The sequence below is a fragment of the Elephantulus edwardii genome, unplaced genomic scaffold (genome assembly GCF_000299155.1).
Source record: "Elephantulus edwardii isolate Elephantulus edwardi_28Jun2011 unplaced genomic scaffold, EleEdw1.0 scaffold00016, whole genome shotgun sequence".
NCBI classification, from domain to species: Eukaryota; Metazoa; Chordata; class Mammalia; order Macroscelidea; family Macroscelididae; genus Elephantulus; species Elephantulus edwardii.
In genome coordinates, this window is record NW_006399766.1 from 16,237,157 (window position 1) to 16,252,362 (window position 15,206).

The 15,206-nt window shown below is 42.4% G+C and overlaps 1 protein-coding gene across 3 annotated transcripts in view; it reads right to left on the minus strand.

Annotated features, from left to right (window-relative positions):
• Nucleotides 1-15,206, minus strand: part of GPC3 (glypican 3) — a 528,201-nt gene that overhangs the window by 172,923 nt on the left and 340,072 nt on the right. For all 3 annotated transcript variants that reach the window (XM_006881809.1, XM_006881808.1, XM_006881807.1), the window contains one exon: nt 9,468-9,601. In XM_006881809.1, coding sequence (XP_006881871.1) covers nt 9,468-9,601 — 134 coding nt within the window. The remainder of the gene's footprint in view (nt 1-9,467; nt 9,602-15,206) is intronic.

The following is a 15,206-nucleotide window of genomic DNA, read 5'->3' on the forward strand; positions in this document are numbered from 1 at the left end:
TAAACATATTTAAAATATATAAACTATCCCCTTAGGAAAGCAACTTAACCCTCGACCCTGTAGCTTCTAGCCCCTTACTTTCATCCCACCAAGCAGCCACTAATCTATTTCGTGTCTTCATTTTAAAAATAAACAAAAGCACTCACATCCACTTGATCTTAGCCAAAAGGCCGAGAAGCGATCAAAAGCACTCACATCCAATGCCATCACATTTATTCTGAATCATGGCACCTCTCTATCAGATATCCCAGGCTGACATTTGAAATTCAAGTGAGTCAAACGCCAACATCAAGGCTTTTCGCTGTTGATTACACAGTCTGAGGGGCTATTCTCAGCATTCAAACGTTATTTTTAAAAATAATGGTTCTAAAAGAAACTTTGTTTTAAGTTTATCATAATAAATACATTGCTGTGTTTTTATATTCCGTCAGGCTGGAACCCACTCATAGCTGACCTTCCAGCAGATTTTCAGAGGCATTAAGTAGCTCGGGAAGAGATTGCCCATTTGTCTTTCGTTTAGCAGTTCAACTGCTTGCCAGTAAGTCACCAGAGCTCCAATAAAGAATACTGGGTATGCACACCCATGTTTATTGCGGCTCTGTTCACAATAGCAAGAAGTTGGAAACAACCCAGGTGCCCATCAACAAACAAATGGAGAGAGAAGCTGTGGTATATTCACACAATGGAATAGTATGCAGCACTGGAAAAACAAGGAACTCATGCAATATTATTCAAAATGGGTGACCCTGGAGGACATTATGCTGAGTGAAATATCTCAGTCGCAAAAGGACAAATATTGTATGGTGCCACTGTTGTAAAATGGGACTGATATCAGGGTTGGGGTAAGACTGAGAAAAACCGGATAAATTGTGTATACTACAGTGAAACAGATGAGGGAGTGAATAATTTAAAAGCGATGTATGATAGGGTATTATGGTTATCACAAGAGTCCACAATTAAGGTTGCATAGTGGAATGTACTTGGGGCAGTGGGAGGGGTGCAGGGGGATTGTGTACCAGGCAGGGAGTCTTACTTTTGAAAGAGAGGAGCGAACTGGAGGTGGGGAGTGCTGGGCGGGGAGAGAAGTGCAGCAATGAATGAATGGAAATCCAAAATCTCTGTAAATGCTCATTAAAATTATTTAAAAAAAAATAAAGCTTAAGAAGAAAAAAAAAGAATACTGGGAAATTTCCCAAGATCAAAATTGCTTCTGGACCCATCTGAATGTCCACGGGGGTAATGATTATTCTTGGAAGTAGGATGGCCTTTTATTCCCCTGATTTATCTTATTCACCTTGCAGAGCCATCACCCTGAGTTCGAGATTCCCATGATGCACAATACCGTTGAAGATCATTGGAAAACGACTAGAACAATGCATATACAGAAAGAGAGTGGACAGAAGTTCAAGCTGGACTTTGAAGAGGACACGACACTAAGGATACTACTGCTACAGTCACCATCTGGTTGAAGCTCTTCCTCTCTCCTGCTGACTGTTGAGCTTTTCTAGCATGAAGCCTCTCTCTAAGGAATAACCCCTTCAAAAAACATGTCCAAAGTATGTGAGACAAAGCTTCAGTGTCCTTACCTCTAAAGAACACTATGGTTGCACCTTCTCTAAGATAGATGTTGTTGTTGGTGGTGGTGGTGGTGTATACCATAAAGAAGGAACTGACCCATAGCTGACCCTCAAGGAGATATTTAGAAACAGGACATTGCACATGCAGAGAATGACCATCTTTCTCCCATGGTGGATTCAAATTGCATACCTCAGGGATGGCAGTGCAGCTCCTTACCACTAGGCCACCAGAGCTCCCTCTAAGGCATATAGAACTTCTGATATATTCCCACTCTCAAAAAACTCATTGCTGTCCTGTCAGAATTGATTCATAGCTGATTCTCCAATGGGTTTTCAGAGGCAGTAAATGGCAAGAGAGGAGACTGGTCGCCTTTCTCCCTGGGAACAGCTGGTGAATTCAAACAGCATGCTTTTGGGTTGGCAGCACAATTCCTTATCCATTAAGCCACCAGAACTCCCACTATCGCAAGAGTTAACATAGAACTGTTAATCTTGGGGTCATTACTATTTTTCCACTGGACTCATTTCTCGAATAATGTTTTATTTTAGTTCTTTATAAAGGATTCCTTCTGGACAGACTCATTCACAGAGTAATTGCTGATTCTCAGTGTGTACTATCCCATGAGGACCCACCTAGAATCCAGAAGGGATTTGACTGGGAAAGAACCTCAGAGTAAGGGAAGACTCCATAATTCCCGTGACTCATGGAAGACGCAGCCATGGCCTTTCGGAGAACAAACAGCAGGGCTATAGTGCAGCTAGCAAGCTGACCACCACCTCTGAATCCCAAAGGGCACTTTCACACTGCAGGCCCTTCCTTTATGCAAATCCTGCTGAAGACGATGGGAAAATAAACCCTGGTTTCCAAAAGAAACATCTTTTCTGGAAAATAAAGCCACACATATATTTTGCCTGGTAGGAGGAGGGGGGAATTCCCGCTTTGTAAACTGTTGAGTTAATGAGCTTTTCAAAGGACCATGAAACAGGTGATAATGTCCTTTCCACCACAGCCCTGCAAGCAGCCAAGTGTAACAGGAGTAGTTTACCTCCTACCGAGCTCACTGGGCCTCTCATCTCTCTTCTCCTTGTCACTTCCTGTCACTCCTTTCAGAAAGCTGCACTGGCATAGAAGTGAAGTCCATCTTATTTTAATCATTTCTTAAATCGAGCTTTTTGTGCCCTGCTCACCATTTTGGAAGGTGGTGTGTTGAACACCTCTCTCCTCTCTTTCCAGAGAGACGTCAAAAACGAAATTAAGTGACATGTTAATTTCCCTGGCACAAGTGAGTCTAGAATGCTTTTCTTTGTAATGCTTTTTCTTCGTAGCCCCCCCCCTCAACAATTAACAAAAGAAACCCCTCTCCTGAAGTAAAGAAATCCACTCCACTGAACTGATTTTTATTTTTTTCTTTTATTATTTTCTTTTATTCCAGTTCCACAATACGTCAATACATATATGCCAAACAGATCATTTGCCCTATATATACTTGCTTTCAAATAGGAGAAACTCAACCCTTGTTTACAGCAGTCTCCTCAGGATCAGGACCTCATTATAGAGCTTGCAATTCTGCGCGTTAAATGTGGAACTAAAGGATAGGGTCCCATCCTGTGCACCAGCCATTTTGCAGTATTGCAGCTGGGTGTCTGTGCTGGTCCCAAGGGGATCCCGGCATCTTTGGCGAAGCAGCCCAGCTGTGGTAGCGGGGGCAGGGGCCTGCCTTGCTTCCCTGCAATGATTTGCTTGGGCAGGCATCAAAGCATCACTAATTGGAAACCACTGCAACTAAAAGCACCCTTTCATCCCTGAACGCAGATTCTGAACCTTCCCCCATTTCTTATGAAGGTTCTTGCCCCTCCCCACTTAATGTAAAGTAACATGAGCTCATTATTTTTTAAAAAAATGCAGAAAAATAGATAAACTAAAAGAATGAAAGCTGGACCAGTGTTGAATTGCATCTCATTTGCAAGTCAACCCGCATTCACAACTTTCTGCCAATCCATAGTCTAACCCCCTAAAAGATTATAAACACACCAACCCAACCCTAACCAACCAGTCCCTTCCTGACAAGTTAATTTCAACTCCTGGCAACTCCCTGTGTGATGGAGAAGGGCTGAACTCTCTAGTGTTTTCCTGGTTGCAGAGCACCAGGCCTTTATTCTGAGGAGCTGTTTGCAGAATTCGAACCAGTAACCTCTAAATTCTCAGCACAAACCATTTGTGCAACCCAAATTCTGACTCTGGAGACTGTTGGGTGCTGCTGCATCTATTCCAACTCAAAGTGACCCTATATAAGAGTTCTGGTGGTTTAGTGGTAAGGAGTTTCATTAAAAATCCAAAGGCATGCAGCCTGAACCTACCTAGCTGCTCGGTGGGATATAGATGGGCAATCTCCTCCCATGTGATTTACTGACTCTGAAAACCCAGTGGATGGTCAGCTATGAGTATTTTCTGACTCGAGGATACGTAACATACACATCAGTGACGCTAAACGGCAGAGTAGAACCGTTCCAAGGACCAAGGAGTTGCCTAGGCTGCAATCTCCTTTTCTGGAGACTATGTAGTACAGTTCATTGCTGGTGACTCCGAGTCAACCCAGCACTGACACTTCAGTGATTTTCCAAGGCTGTAAGTGACAAAAAAGAAAAAAAAAGAGATATACCGCTTATTGTTCATATACTTGACCAAATTTCCTGAGGAGTATGCAAATGACAAGGCACACAGTGCCTTATGGGAAGTGGAGGAGGATACTTGTAGGAAAGCAAAGGAGGGAGAGGCTGGCAGCTGAGCTATGTTGAAAGTACTGGCTCTGGAAAGGGCTGTGCAGAGCTCAGTTTCTTCTATTCCAACCACGCTCCTGCCTGGACATATAGTTCTGCCCTCTCTATTCCATTCGGATGACAGAGATTTCCAATACTCACCCCTAAAAGGGACCTGGAGCACCAGGCACCGACCTTCAGATGAGTATCAAATCACCTTTAAATGGAACTAGGTTCTGCCGAATATTAGTTGTATGTTACAAACTACCCAGCTGGGGGCAGACAAAACAAACAGATGAGTTTCTGAATGCTACCAAAGGAATCCTGCCTTTCTTTGTATGTCATTACATTAATAAGACAGAAAGCTTTTCAACACATGATCAGATTCAGTCTGCTCAAAAGCTCCCAAGACTGAATGCTATCACACGCTCCCTTTCCAATGATCCCATCTGCAACCACAATGGTTGTCGCTTGGGCAGGAGGAGTGGGTGTTGGAGGCACATGTATTTCTTAGGATGGCATGAAATGTTAGGCTAAATATTCTGAGAAATGTATAGATGTACTAACAAGACTCTCAAGTAAGCCCCTCCCCATTGCAGCACATTGCAAGGGGCAGTGCAGTTAACAATCGGTACTTTTGTCTTCTCCTTAAGAGAGTTCTCGCTATTCAAGGGAGCACAATGAATTCACATACTCGGCTGGTGCGCTATTTTCTTAATCTACCAGACAACTAAAAAAAATCCAGGCTCTATGGCCGACCCAAATACTCGGGCATGTGCAAGAGATCAGAAACCTCTCGGGCTGGGCTCACGCTCCCAGCACCCGAGAAGGTCTGGCCTGACCACTACTCATTCAGTTCTCTCAGCACTGTCAAAATTCCTGATGTCCCTTTTTCTCCTGTGAGAGTGTCCACCAAATGGAAAAACAAAAAGTTATTCTGAACAAAGAGCCGAATACGTGCTGGGCCAAGAACTCATTTATATCCATCTCTTCTATCCATCTGTACATTTTGGTGTTGATAAAGAGTACTGAATTTCAGACGGACTTCCAGAAAAACCAACAAATACGTCAACGGTAGTGTTCCTTAGAGACAATGATGGTTGAGTTTTGTCTCACTTGCAAAGTAAAGGGCCTATTCTCAGGAAGAACCAGTCCATGGAGAGAGACATCATGTGGGGAGAGGTAGAGGGTCAAGGAGAGAGAGGAAGTCCCTCAAGAAGAAGGAATGACACAGCGACTTCCACAATGGACTTGAGCATGACAGAGATCATGAGGTTGGTACCAGACAGGACAAGGAGCAGATCTATTGTTCACAGAGTTGTCATGATGGCACCTAACAACAACAACTTCTTTCCCTGATGGAGCCAACATCCATGGAACCCTCTTTGGAAGTGTGAAAGGGGAGAGGGTCCCACAAAGTTTGAAAGAGAAGCCACGACCCTTGCTAAACCTCCTAGTTACCAATCAATGGGTTTAGTCAGTTCCAAATGACGCTGGGGTGGTGTGTTCACTTTGAAAAAGCTCTCAATGTAATTCTTGGACAGATTCATATACCACCTCTTCCAGGAAGCCTTTGTTCTAGCTCCCTGGGCAGAGGTTCTCTGTCCCCCTCTAGAGTGTCTCTAAGCGTTGTACAATCTTTTTTGCCTTAGCATTTACTAAATTGTTTCTCTACCTCCTATTAGTCTCTCTTTCTCCTCATCTGCACTGGAGAACAGATACTGTCTTTGTATTTTTCTGTCCCCAGCACATATTCCAGAACTTAACAGATGCTCAATCAATTTTTGCTGAACTGAATAAAGCAAGAGACATATGTGTATTATTCACTCCAGTCAAATATGTAAGAGATTTCCTGAGTCAATGGCTTTGGTTAATTCCTCAGATGGTTCAGGAAAAGAGTGAATTTAAGGAAAATAAATGAATAAATAATGGACAAGAGATAGAGGTCTTGGGGAGCAGGGGGATGGTCTCATGTTCTCTTCCCAGAAAGGCAAAAACTCTCACAAATGTTTCTCACATTTGTGTCCAGACTGCTGTGGGGGTTTATTCTTATGATATATATGTACAAATTCTGTAATACTCTTCTCTTCAAGATATGGAGCTTAATTTCCTTCGAGTATAGACCAGGGAGCTCCGGTGATGTCATCTGCAGGAAGTTGCACTGCTAACCCAAAGGTCTCACCTGTCTCTGGAAAAAGATGAAGAATCTCCTCCCATGTGATTTACAGCCTCAGAAACACACTGGAGGGTGAACAAGGAGTTGACTCTGACTTGACGGCAATGTGTTGCATTACTGAGTTGAGTATAGACTTAGAAGGCCTGGTGGTGTAGTAGGTGAAGTGTTGTACTGCCAATGGAAATGGCAGTTTGAAGCCACCAGCAGCTCTGTGAGAGAAGGATGAGGCAGGATCTGCCCATAAGGCCCAAGAGCCTCTGAACCCCCAGTGGAGGGCTGACAAGAGTCCAAACTGACTTCACAGCAATGTCTATTTTGAGGATTATAGTGACTCACGTTGGTTGAAAAGAATATGATAACAGTGATAGTGTGTCACTTCTAAAACTAGACCATATAACTAGACCTGGTGTTTTTCCACTTGGCATCGCATCTCTTCCCTTGGATCACCTTTTCTGTGGAAATAACCTGGTAAGGACATTCTGTTTATTTCTAAACTGTAAAGACATTGAAGCAAATCAAAGAAGAGGTTCAAATGGCAAGAATCTGAGGATTCCATCCAACCATCAGCTCTAATTTGCTCAAAGTATAAGAGAATCCACTGAGAAGTGGATCTTCCGGCCTCAGTCAAGTCTTCAGATGACTGCAGCCCAATTCAATATCCTGAGCCAAATTTAATCGGCAACTTGGAGAAGCATCCAGGTAAGGCACAGTTTTTGAACAGAGATGGTGAGATAATCAATGGTTGTTGCTTTTAAGAATTTCGTTTTCGTGTGATTTTTATGTAAAATTAGACAACTATTAGATACCTCTGCAGAGTGGTTAAGAATTCAGGTGCTAAAATGAGAGAAGCTGACACTTTGGGTCCACTCCATGAGAGAAAAAGACTCACTGATTCGTTCCCATAGAGAGTCCAGTAATGAAACTCTATGGAGCAATTCTACTCTTTATGAGGACCCTTGGAGTCATTCTGAAAAGGTATCGAGGAACCCACAGAACTTTTACAAATGTGAGATTTAGTAGTTCCTCAGGAGAAACATCAACAATCTGCTCCCACATGGTTTACAGCCTTGGAAACACACTGGAGAGTCAGCGAGGAGTTGATTCAGCCTTGATGGCAATGCACTGGATTACAGAGGCAAGTGCAGACTTAGAAGTCCTGGGGGTATAGATTTTGAGCAAGGATGACAGAAGTGGATGCCTCTGGGTTGTGGTGCTGGTGGAGAGCACTAAACATACTACGGACTGCCAAGAGAACAAACAAGTTTGCCCTGGAATGGATGAAACCAATCTACTCTTTGGAAGCTCTGTCTCACATATTTTGGGCATGTGGTCAGGAAGGACCAATCCTTGGATAAGGACATCATACTTGGAAGGTTGGAGGAACAGCACAAGAGAGGAAGACATTAGAGGAGACGGATTGACACAGGAACTGGGGTGATGGGGGACAGTGTGTCAGAGACAGGCTAAGGATAGAGCAGGGATCAGAGTTATTGTACTTTGACTTGTAGTGTAGTTAATGGCACATAACAACATCTCTGTATTTTATCATATAAAACTTTGAAATACCATTCTTAGACACCTATCATCAAATGGTGAAGCTGAACACTATGACATTGATGTGTCAAATGTGAGAATGGTCACCCACGGTGGACAGTGTTTGGTGGAGCTCCCCAATTAAAAGAAGCTTGGAAGCAGGAGTGGCATCCACTTCCACAATAGCTTCCTTCTGGAAACCCTATGAACCTGGAGAAAGGACAAAAGTTATACAAGTGTCCAGGCCTATCGTTCATAGAGTTGCTATGAGTCACCTACGACTTGATGGCACTTAACAACAACAACAACAATCATCAAATAATATTAATGGACTATATTAGTGCATATTGGAGATGCTACATAATTTCTTATTTTTCCAACAATGTTCTTCAAGCACCTCTGGAAGAAGAGTTCATGTCTGGCTGTTCTTCAGCCCCCGGTAGGGTTGGCTGCATGTATTTATGAGAATTACAAGTCTCTCAGAGTTGTGTTGGGTCATCTATTCAAATTATATCCCTATTCATAGCCAAGAAATTAGATTAGGGGTGGAGAAAGACAGTGAAGGGAATAAGAAATGAATCAGTCATTTAGCTCATTACTTGTTATCTTTAAATTTATCAATTTTTTTTTCAAAAAGATTGTCTAGTGTTGTAAACCAAGGACATAGAAGAGACAGGGACACCAGGACTGAGAAAAAAACAGAGAGTAAGGCAGAGGGCGAACAGCTCAGAGACTGAAGGGCCAAACCACTAAAGTCACAGAGCAAATCACAAAGAGAATTCTATGCAAATGAAGCCAGGCTCTTTCTATTGACAACCTTATGCTTGTATCAGGAAGGAGGGGTTTGTAAATACAATCTAAGAATTGAAATTGGTCTGATACCTGTGATCTGTCTCAGGAGGAATTCCAGCTTGTATTTGTGCCTCCCTTAATTCCTGGTTAGGCATTTGGTTTAACATTAGGCTTCCCAAAATCCAGCATGTACTGGGGTGTGTGGTTGTGTGTGTGTGAATTGGTTGTGTGTGTGTGAGTTTATTTGTGCACACATTAAAATGTATTTCACCAGCTTCTTTCTGGTGAACTCAACACTTCCTTAGCAATGGGAGAAGCCGTATATCAAGTAAGGCAATTGAAAAACCATACAGGAAATGTTTCATTTACCCGAGAAAACATCTTGAATGGAGAAATCCATTCTTTCTATCTTCTGTTGCTGCCCTAGATATCTACACTTGGCACAAGTGATTTTAATATATTTTTTCTTTTACCATTGACAGATGACAGAATTTAATTAATCGAACACTACTCAGAAACTAAATGGCATGTGTTTAAGAAGCCACGTACCAATGAGTTTTGACCCTAAGACAAAATTACTAATTGTATGTTATAATTGAGAAAGAGGGGGCGAAAAACAAAACTTCTCTCACCTTCTTCGGCTGAATAAGGTTTCCTCATGTTCTACATGAGCGACTTTTAATACTTTCTTGTCGATAAACAGACCCTCAGGATAATAAGCAGATCTATACTGGCGTTGCTGAGAATGAGCACATAACTTGCCAATCTGAAAAAAAGAAATGTCATATCATTATATGATACTTTCACAGATACGATAGTAGAAACAAATTCTGAAATGCACTTCAATTTCTTCCCCCAATTTCTTTTTAAAGAGCAGAACGAAGCTATTACAGAAGGTGATTTTCTTCTTCTTCTTCTTTTAATCAAAGGTGATAGGCTTTTCAGGCAAAGTATTCTGAAACCACTGAGGTGGGGGAAGGGAATCCAACTCTGAACATAGCCTCATCAGAGTTCTAACACAAAAGACGCTCTTTTATATAGTGAAGGATACATCTGAGACCACTTTCTGCACAGACCTCATGCTATTGACACCTTTCAATAGCACCTGGTGTGTATGAGGAACTTCATAAAAGAGAATCGAAAGTTTGGAAGAACTGGTAAATTTGGGGATGTGAAAAGTGTGAAGAGGAGTCTGATAATAAAGACCCCAGTTAACTGTGCAGACAGCACCCTCTAGTCTTATGAGTATTTATGTTATAAAGGTTAATTTCAAAAAACTCATTGTGTCCACTGACCATTTCCCATTCCTTTATTCCCTCACCCCTGCTCCCAACCTCTGAAAGGAGAGGGAGGGAGGAAAATGTGTATTAATGGATGAATGAAAGCTAATCTTTCTGCAAATGCTCACTAAAATAATAATAATTAAAAAAAACCCTACATTGGGGTGGGGGTAAGACTGAGAAAAACTGGATAAATTATGTTTACTGCATTGAAGCCGATGAGGGAGAGAATAGTTTAAAATTAATATATTTTAGGGCATTATGATTATCATAAGAGTCCAGAATGAGGGTTGCAGAGTGGAGTATACTTGGGGTGGGAGTGGGGAGGTGCGGGGTGGGGGGGATTGTGTACCAATGAAGGAGATTTTCTTTCCCTTTTCAAGGAGAGGAGCGACCTGGGGGTGGGGGTGAATGGGTGGGGAGAAAAGTGCAACAATGAATGAATGGAATTCCAAAATCTCTGTAGATGTTCATTGAAATTAATAATAATAATTTTAAAAAGTAATAAAATTTAAAAAATCCAATCTTTCTGTAAACATTCACTAAAATCACAATTGAAAAAACCAAAAACCCCCAACCAACTCAGTGTGGTCAGGTTAACAGCTATGTATAGCTGAGCTTCCACTGGGCTTCTCAGGCTGTAAATCATATCAGAGGAGACTGTTCATCTTTTCCCCCAGTTGTCCTTGGTGGAGTGGAACTGTCTAGTGAGAGGGCTGCCACTTTTGGGGTAGCAGTACAACTCTTTACAGACTATACCACCAGAGTTCCCTCAGATTGCATCTAGGGTGTTTGGGGGGGGGGAACATCAATGTAGTTGTTCATCAGGCTTTTCTTAAAAACACAGAAGGGGAAAACTGGCAAGTCAACAAGCTAATAGGCAAAGTCATCATCAGTTTGCTGGTTTAACTGATTTTTCTGCTTGAATCATTTTTTAAATGTTCTTATTCTTTTTTCTTTTCAGACAAAAGTCTTAATGCAGACCCATAAAATATACATGCATTTATTGTCGACTTGGAACTGACTCATAAGTGGGTTTTCAGAGGCTGTAAATCCCTTGAGAGGAGACTGTCCATCTGTTTCCAGTGGAGCATCTGGTGGATCCAACTCAGCTGCTTTGGGATGGAAGCACAACTCTCTAACCACCAAAATATGTCTCCTTAGGCCAGACATTACTCTGGATATTATAATTCTCATTTTATAGATGGGGAAATAAGGAGGTTTACCTGACCCAGGATTTGAACTCATTTGACTGACTCTGAATTCATTCATCTGACTTCAAACTTAAGCAGTGTACCTCCCTAGAAGCCAACGCTGGATTCCCACTTATGTACAGTCCTCATTTACCAAGGAAAGAAAAAAAAAATCCTGAATCTAAGAAACAGAGAAAGCTCTGTGGTAGCATAGTCCAAAGGGTGTTCTGCTGCTAACCCAAAGACAACGCCCCTTTGATGGTTTGGCTAAAGGTGGATAATCTCTTCCCAAGCAAGAGATTTACAATCTTGGCAACCGACTGGAGGGTCAGCTCTGCATTGGTTCTGATTCCACAGCAATGATACAAGCCAAGCTGAAGAAATAGAGCCATTGTGACTATGTAGAGTCTAATAGGCAAATAGCCTAGGCTTGTTGCCATCCAGCCTCTTTCTGATTCAAGGCGACCCTTTAGGACAGAATAAAACTGCCCCATCGCACTTCTAAGGCTGTAATCTTTACTGAAGCCAACTGACACATCTAATCGAACCAAGGACTTAACCGCTGGGCCACCAGGGTTCCTTTATGGAATCTAAAGTCTGGGAAAAACATTAGAATTACCGTGTAATCACAGGGCTGTAGCTTTGTCCTTCTGTATATACACAGAATTTAGACAGGACTTTGAATGCTACTAGACATTTAATAAACGTGAATTAGTTGATGTAAATGGAAAGAACCTCCTAGAATGAGGTCCAGTATTAAACTTGATCAACAGACCATAGGCACTATGCAGTAAACCTAGCAGCTATCTATGAACGCATAACTTGGTCAGTGGCAGTACTGTCACCATAGGCTTTAGCTGAGGCAGGATTATTGCTAACTAAAACAGATAAATGTCATTTACCATGCACAGTTTTAGAAGGCTTTTCATACAAACTCATTCTCAGTTTGGAGGGACTAAATAATCTTAGGATCATCTTCATTTAGAATCCTACACTTTGCTATGAACAAGCTCTTCCTAAGGGTTTCTCTTAATGGCAACAAGACAAAAGCAGAAAACACTTTAAAATTTGGCTTTGGAATGAATGATAGTGAATTTTTAAGAGGTGCTTATATACTACCAGGGAGTTCTGATGGCCCAGTGGGTAAAGTATTGAGGTACCCACCCAAAGCCAGACGGTTCAAATCCACCAGCTGCTCAGCAAGAGAAAGATGGGCAATCTCTTCCAGGTGATTTAGAGCCTCTGAAAAGTCACTGGAAGGTCATCTATGAGTCAACTGCAACTCAAGGGCACAGAGTTTGAGATTTTCTGTGTTGCTATTTGTGACTTACTGGTAAGAAGCTTCACTGGAATCTCAAAGGCACACTGTTCGAATCCACCAGCTGCTCTGTGGGAAAAGGATGGGCAATCTCCTCTCATGTGATTTACTGCCTCTGAAAACCTGCTGGAGGCTCTGCTATGGGTGTTGGTCTCAACTCCAGGGTACACAATAACAACAACTTGACTTGAGCTGATATTTAACTTCATTCAAATTAATCAGCTGCATTCTCAACATGGACTCCAAGTGGAAGGCTGATGGGGGTAATTAGACAGACCTGGGGAGTCAGGGCTCACTCACTTCAAAATGAATAGTACAGACACAAATAACTGAGAGCAGCTCATACATCATAAAGTCCTAAACTGAGGTGTAGAGACATCCATGTATTTCCATTGTTGAACTACAGGTGAGACTTCCGAGAACAAAACCTTGACATTTCCCTCATAAATACCTATCTATTATCCAATCAATATACCAAGAATCTGATTCACCAGGATCAAAGTATGTTTACTTAGCACAAACTGGTCCAAATCCTGCACAGAAATCCCGGTCTTTCATATGGCCTTCACAACCACTTCTCACTTTGAAGGCCACAGTGATTCTAATCAAAACCAACCTCACTATCGCTGAGGCAATTCTGACTCATACAATCATCCATCAGTTTTTTGAGGCACTAATTGTGTTAATACTAACTGGGCCACAGCAAGACCTTAAAGCTTGTAAATCCCTTGCCTCACCCTTGACCTTGCTGCAAAAGGGTGCTGCTGTTGTTGTTATGTGCTACTGCGTCATGCTGACTCATAGCTGATCTTTCAGCGGGCTTTTGGAAGTTACAAATGGCAAGGGAGGAGATTGCCCATTTTTCTATGGAATTGAACCACCAGAGGTGTCACCATTGCGTTAGCAGTGCAACTCCTTACACACTACGTCATTAGGGCTCCCCGAGGCCAAAGGTGTTAGGTGCCATCAAGAGGACTACTACTCACAGCGACCGTATCAAGAACAGGTCTGCACCTTGTTCCGTCCTGTGCCAACCTCACAACTCCTACCATCCTCTAGACCGTTGTTATTGTCACTGTGTCGACTCATTTCAAATGAGAGCATAACCAGTCTGCAACCTGACATTTGGACGTGGCACTATCAAGCCATTCTCAAAGCCATTTGGAAGGTATTGGAGCAGACGATGGTGACCTGTGATCAGTCCTATGCCCGTTTCTAAAATGTGTCACCTCTCACCAGACAGGCTGCATTGTCTTCCCGAAACTCTACCATGAAGCAAATTCTCTGAGATAAAGCACTTGATAAGTGCATTCCCTATTTGTGTCCTGCTCCCCACAACATTTGCCTCAACACTGTAAAAACTGTAGGTTATGTTAAGCTTATTTAGAAAAAGAGGCACCAAAGAGATGAAGTGTTTACCAAGGGACGAAACGTTTACGAAGGGATGAAGCGTTTACCAAGGGATGAAGTGTTTACCAAAGAACGAAGCACTTACCAAGGGACAAAGCGTTCACATGGAAGAAGCCCTTTTAGCTACACACCTTCCACTCTGCGGGGAGGCCTGGTGCTTAGACTTCAGCTACACTTGCTGAAGAAACCAGCCTCCCAAGTGGCCATTCAGAAATCAGTATCTGGCCCGGGAGCATCTGGCTCTTAAAATAAGAAGTGCAATCCAATTCTTCTCACCGACAAACATATCTAGTCAAGGATGCTGCTATCTTTAAATATGGTTAGTTGGAGTAGTGAGCGTCTTTCTCAACAGGTCTAGAATATAAAAGTACTTCGAGTCTCCACAAACTGTGCTTCCTAATAGTACCACAGAACCTGTGGCAGGAAAAGCATTATTTGCCTGAAGACTTAAAACCCAAGAAGGAGGCAGGGCCAGGAGGTGGTTCCAGTAGCTTCTGTGCCATTCTTTTCTAGGCAGGACTCAAAAGGGTTCACTGGCTTTGCACAAACATAAGGAGAAGCCAGTGTTGGGCACTAGCAAAGCAGAGAAGAGAGAAGTGAGCTGGCCACAAGGATCTGTTTCTCGGGAGCTCTGGTGGCCTAGTGGCAAGGAGCTGCAACTACAATCCCAGAGGCACACGGTTCGAATCCACCAGATGCTCTGCCAGGAAAAGGAGGAACAATCTCCTCCTGTACCAGTCAGATCTGATTTGACGGTACATTCACACAAAAATAAAAAATTTAAAAACAAACAAATAAACAAGGATCTGTTTCTCACTCTCAGCAAAACATTGTCCTGATCTGACCCCACAGCCTCCTTCCACCTGTAAGCTCAGCTTCTTATAGAGGAGGAATTTGGTATTGGAATCACTGTATTTTATTCTGGGCTACTTTGAGTGGGGGGAAAGGTGAAAGTTCTTTTCCATGCAGAGTATGTTATCAAAGATTCTGAAATCACGAAAAACATTCAGTGTGATGCAATTCACCCCTGCACTCCATAAATGGCATATATCAAGAGCGGCAGATACTCCATTGTGAATAAATTAACATTCATTCTCATGTCCCACACACTACTGGTGTGAGGAATTCTCAAGTGACAGAAAACTCAGGCTTCATCTTTCTCTCTAGATG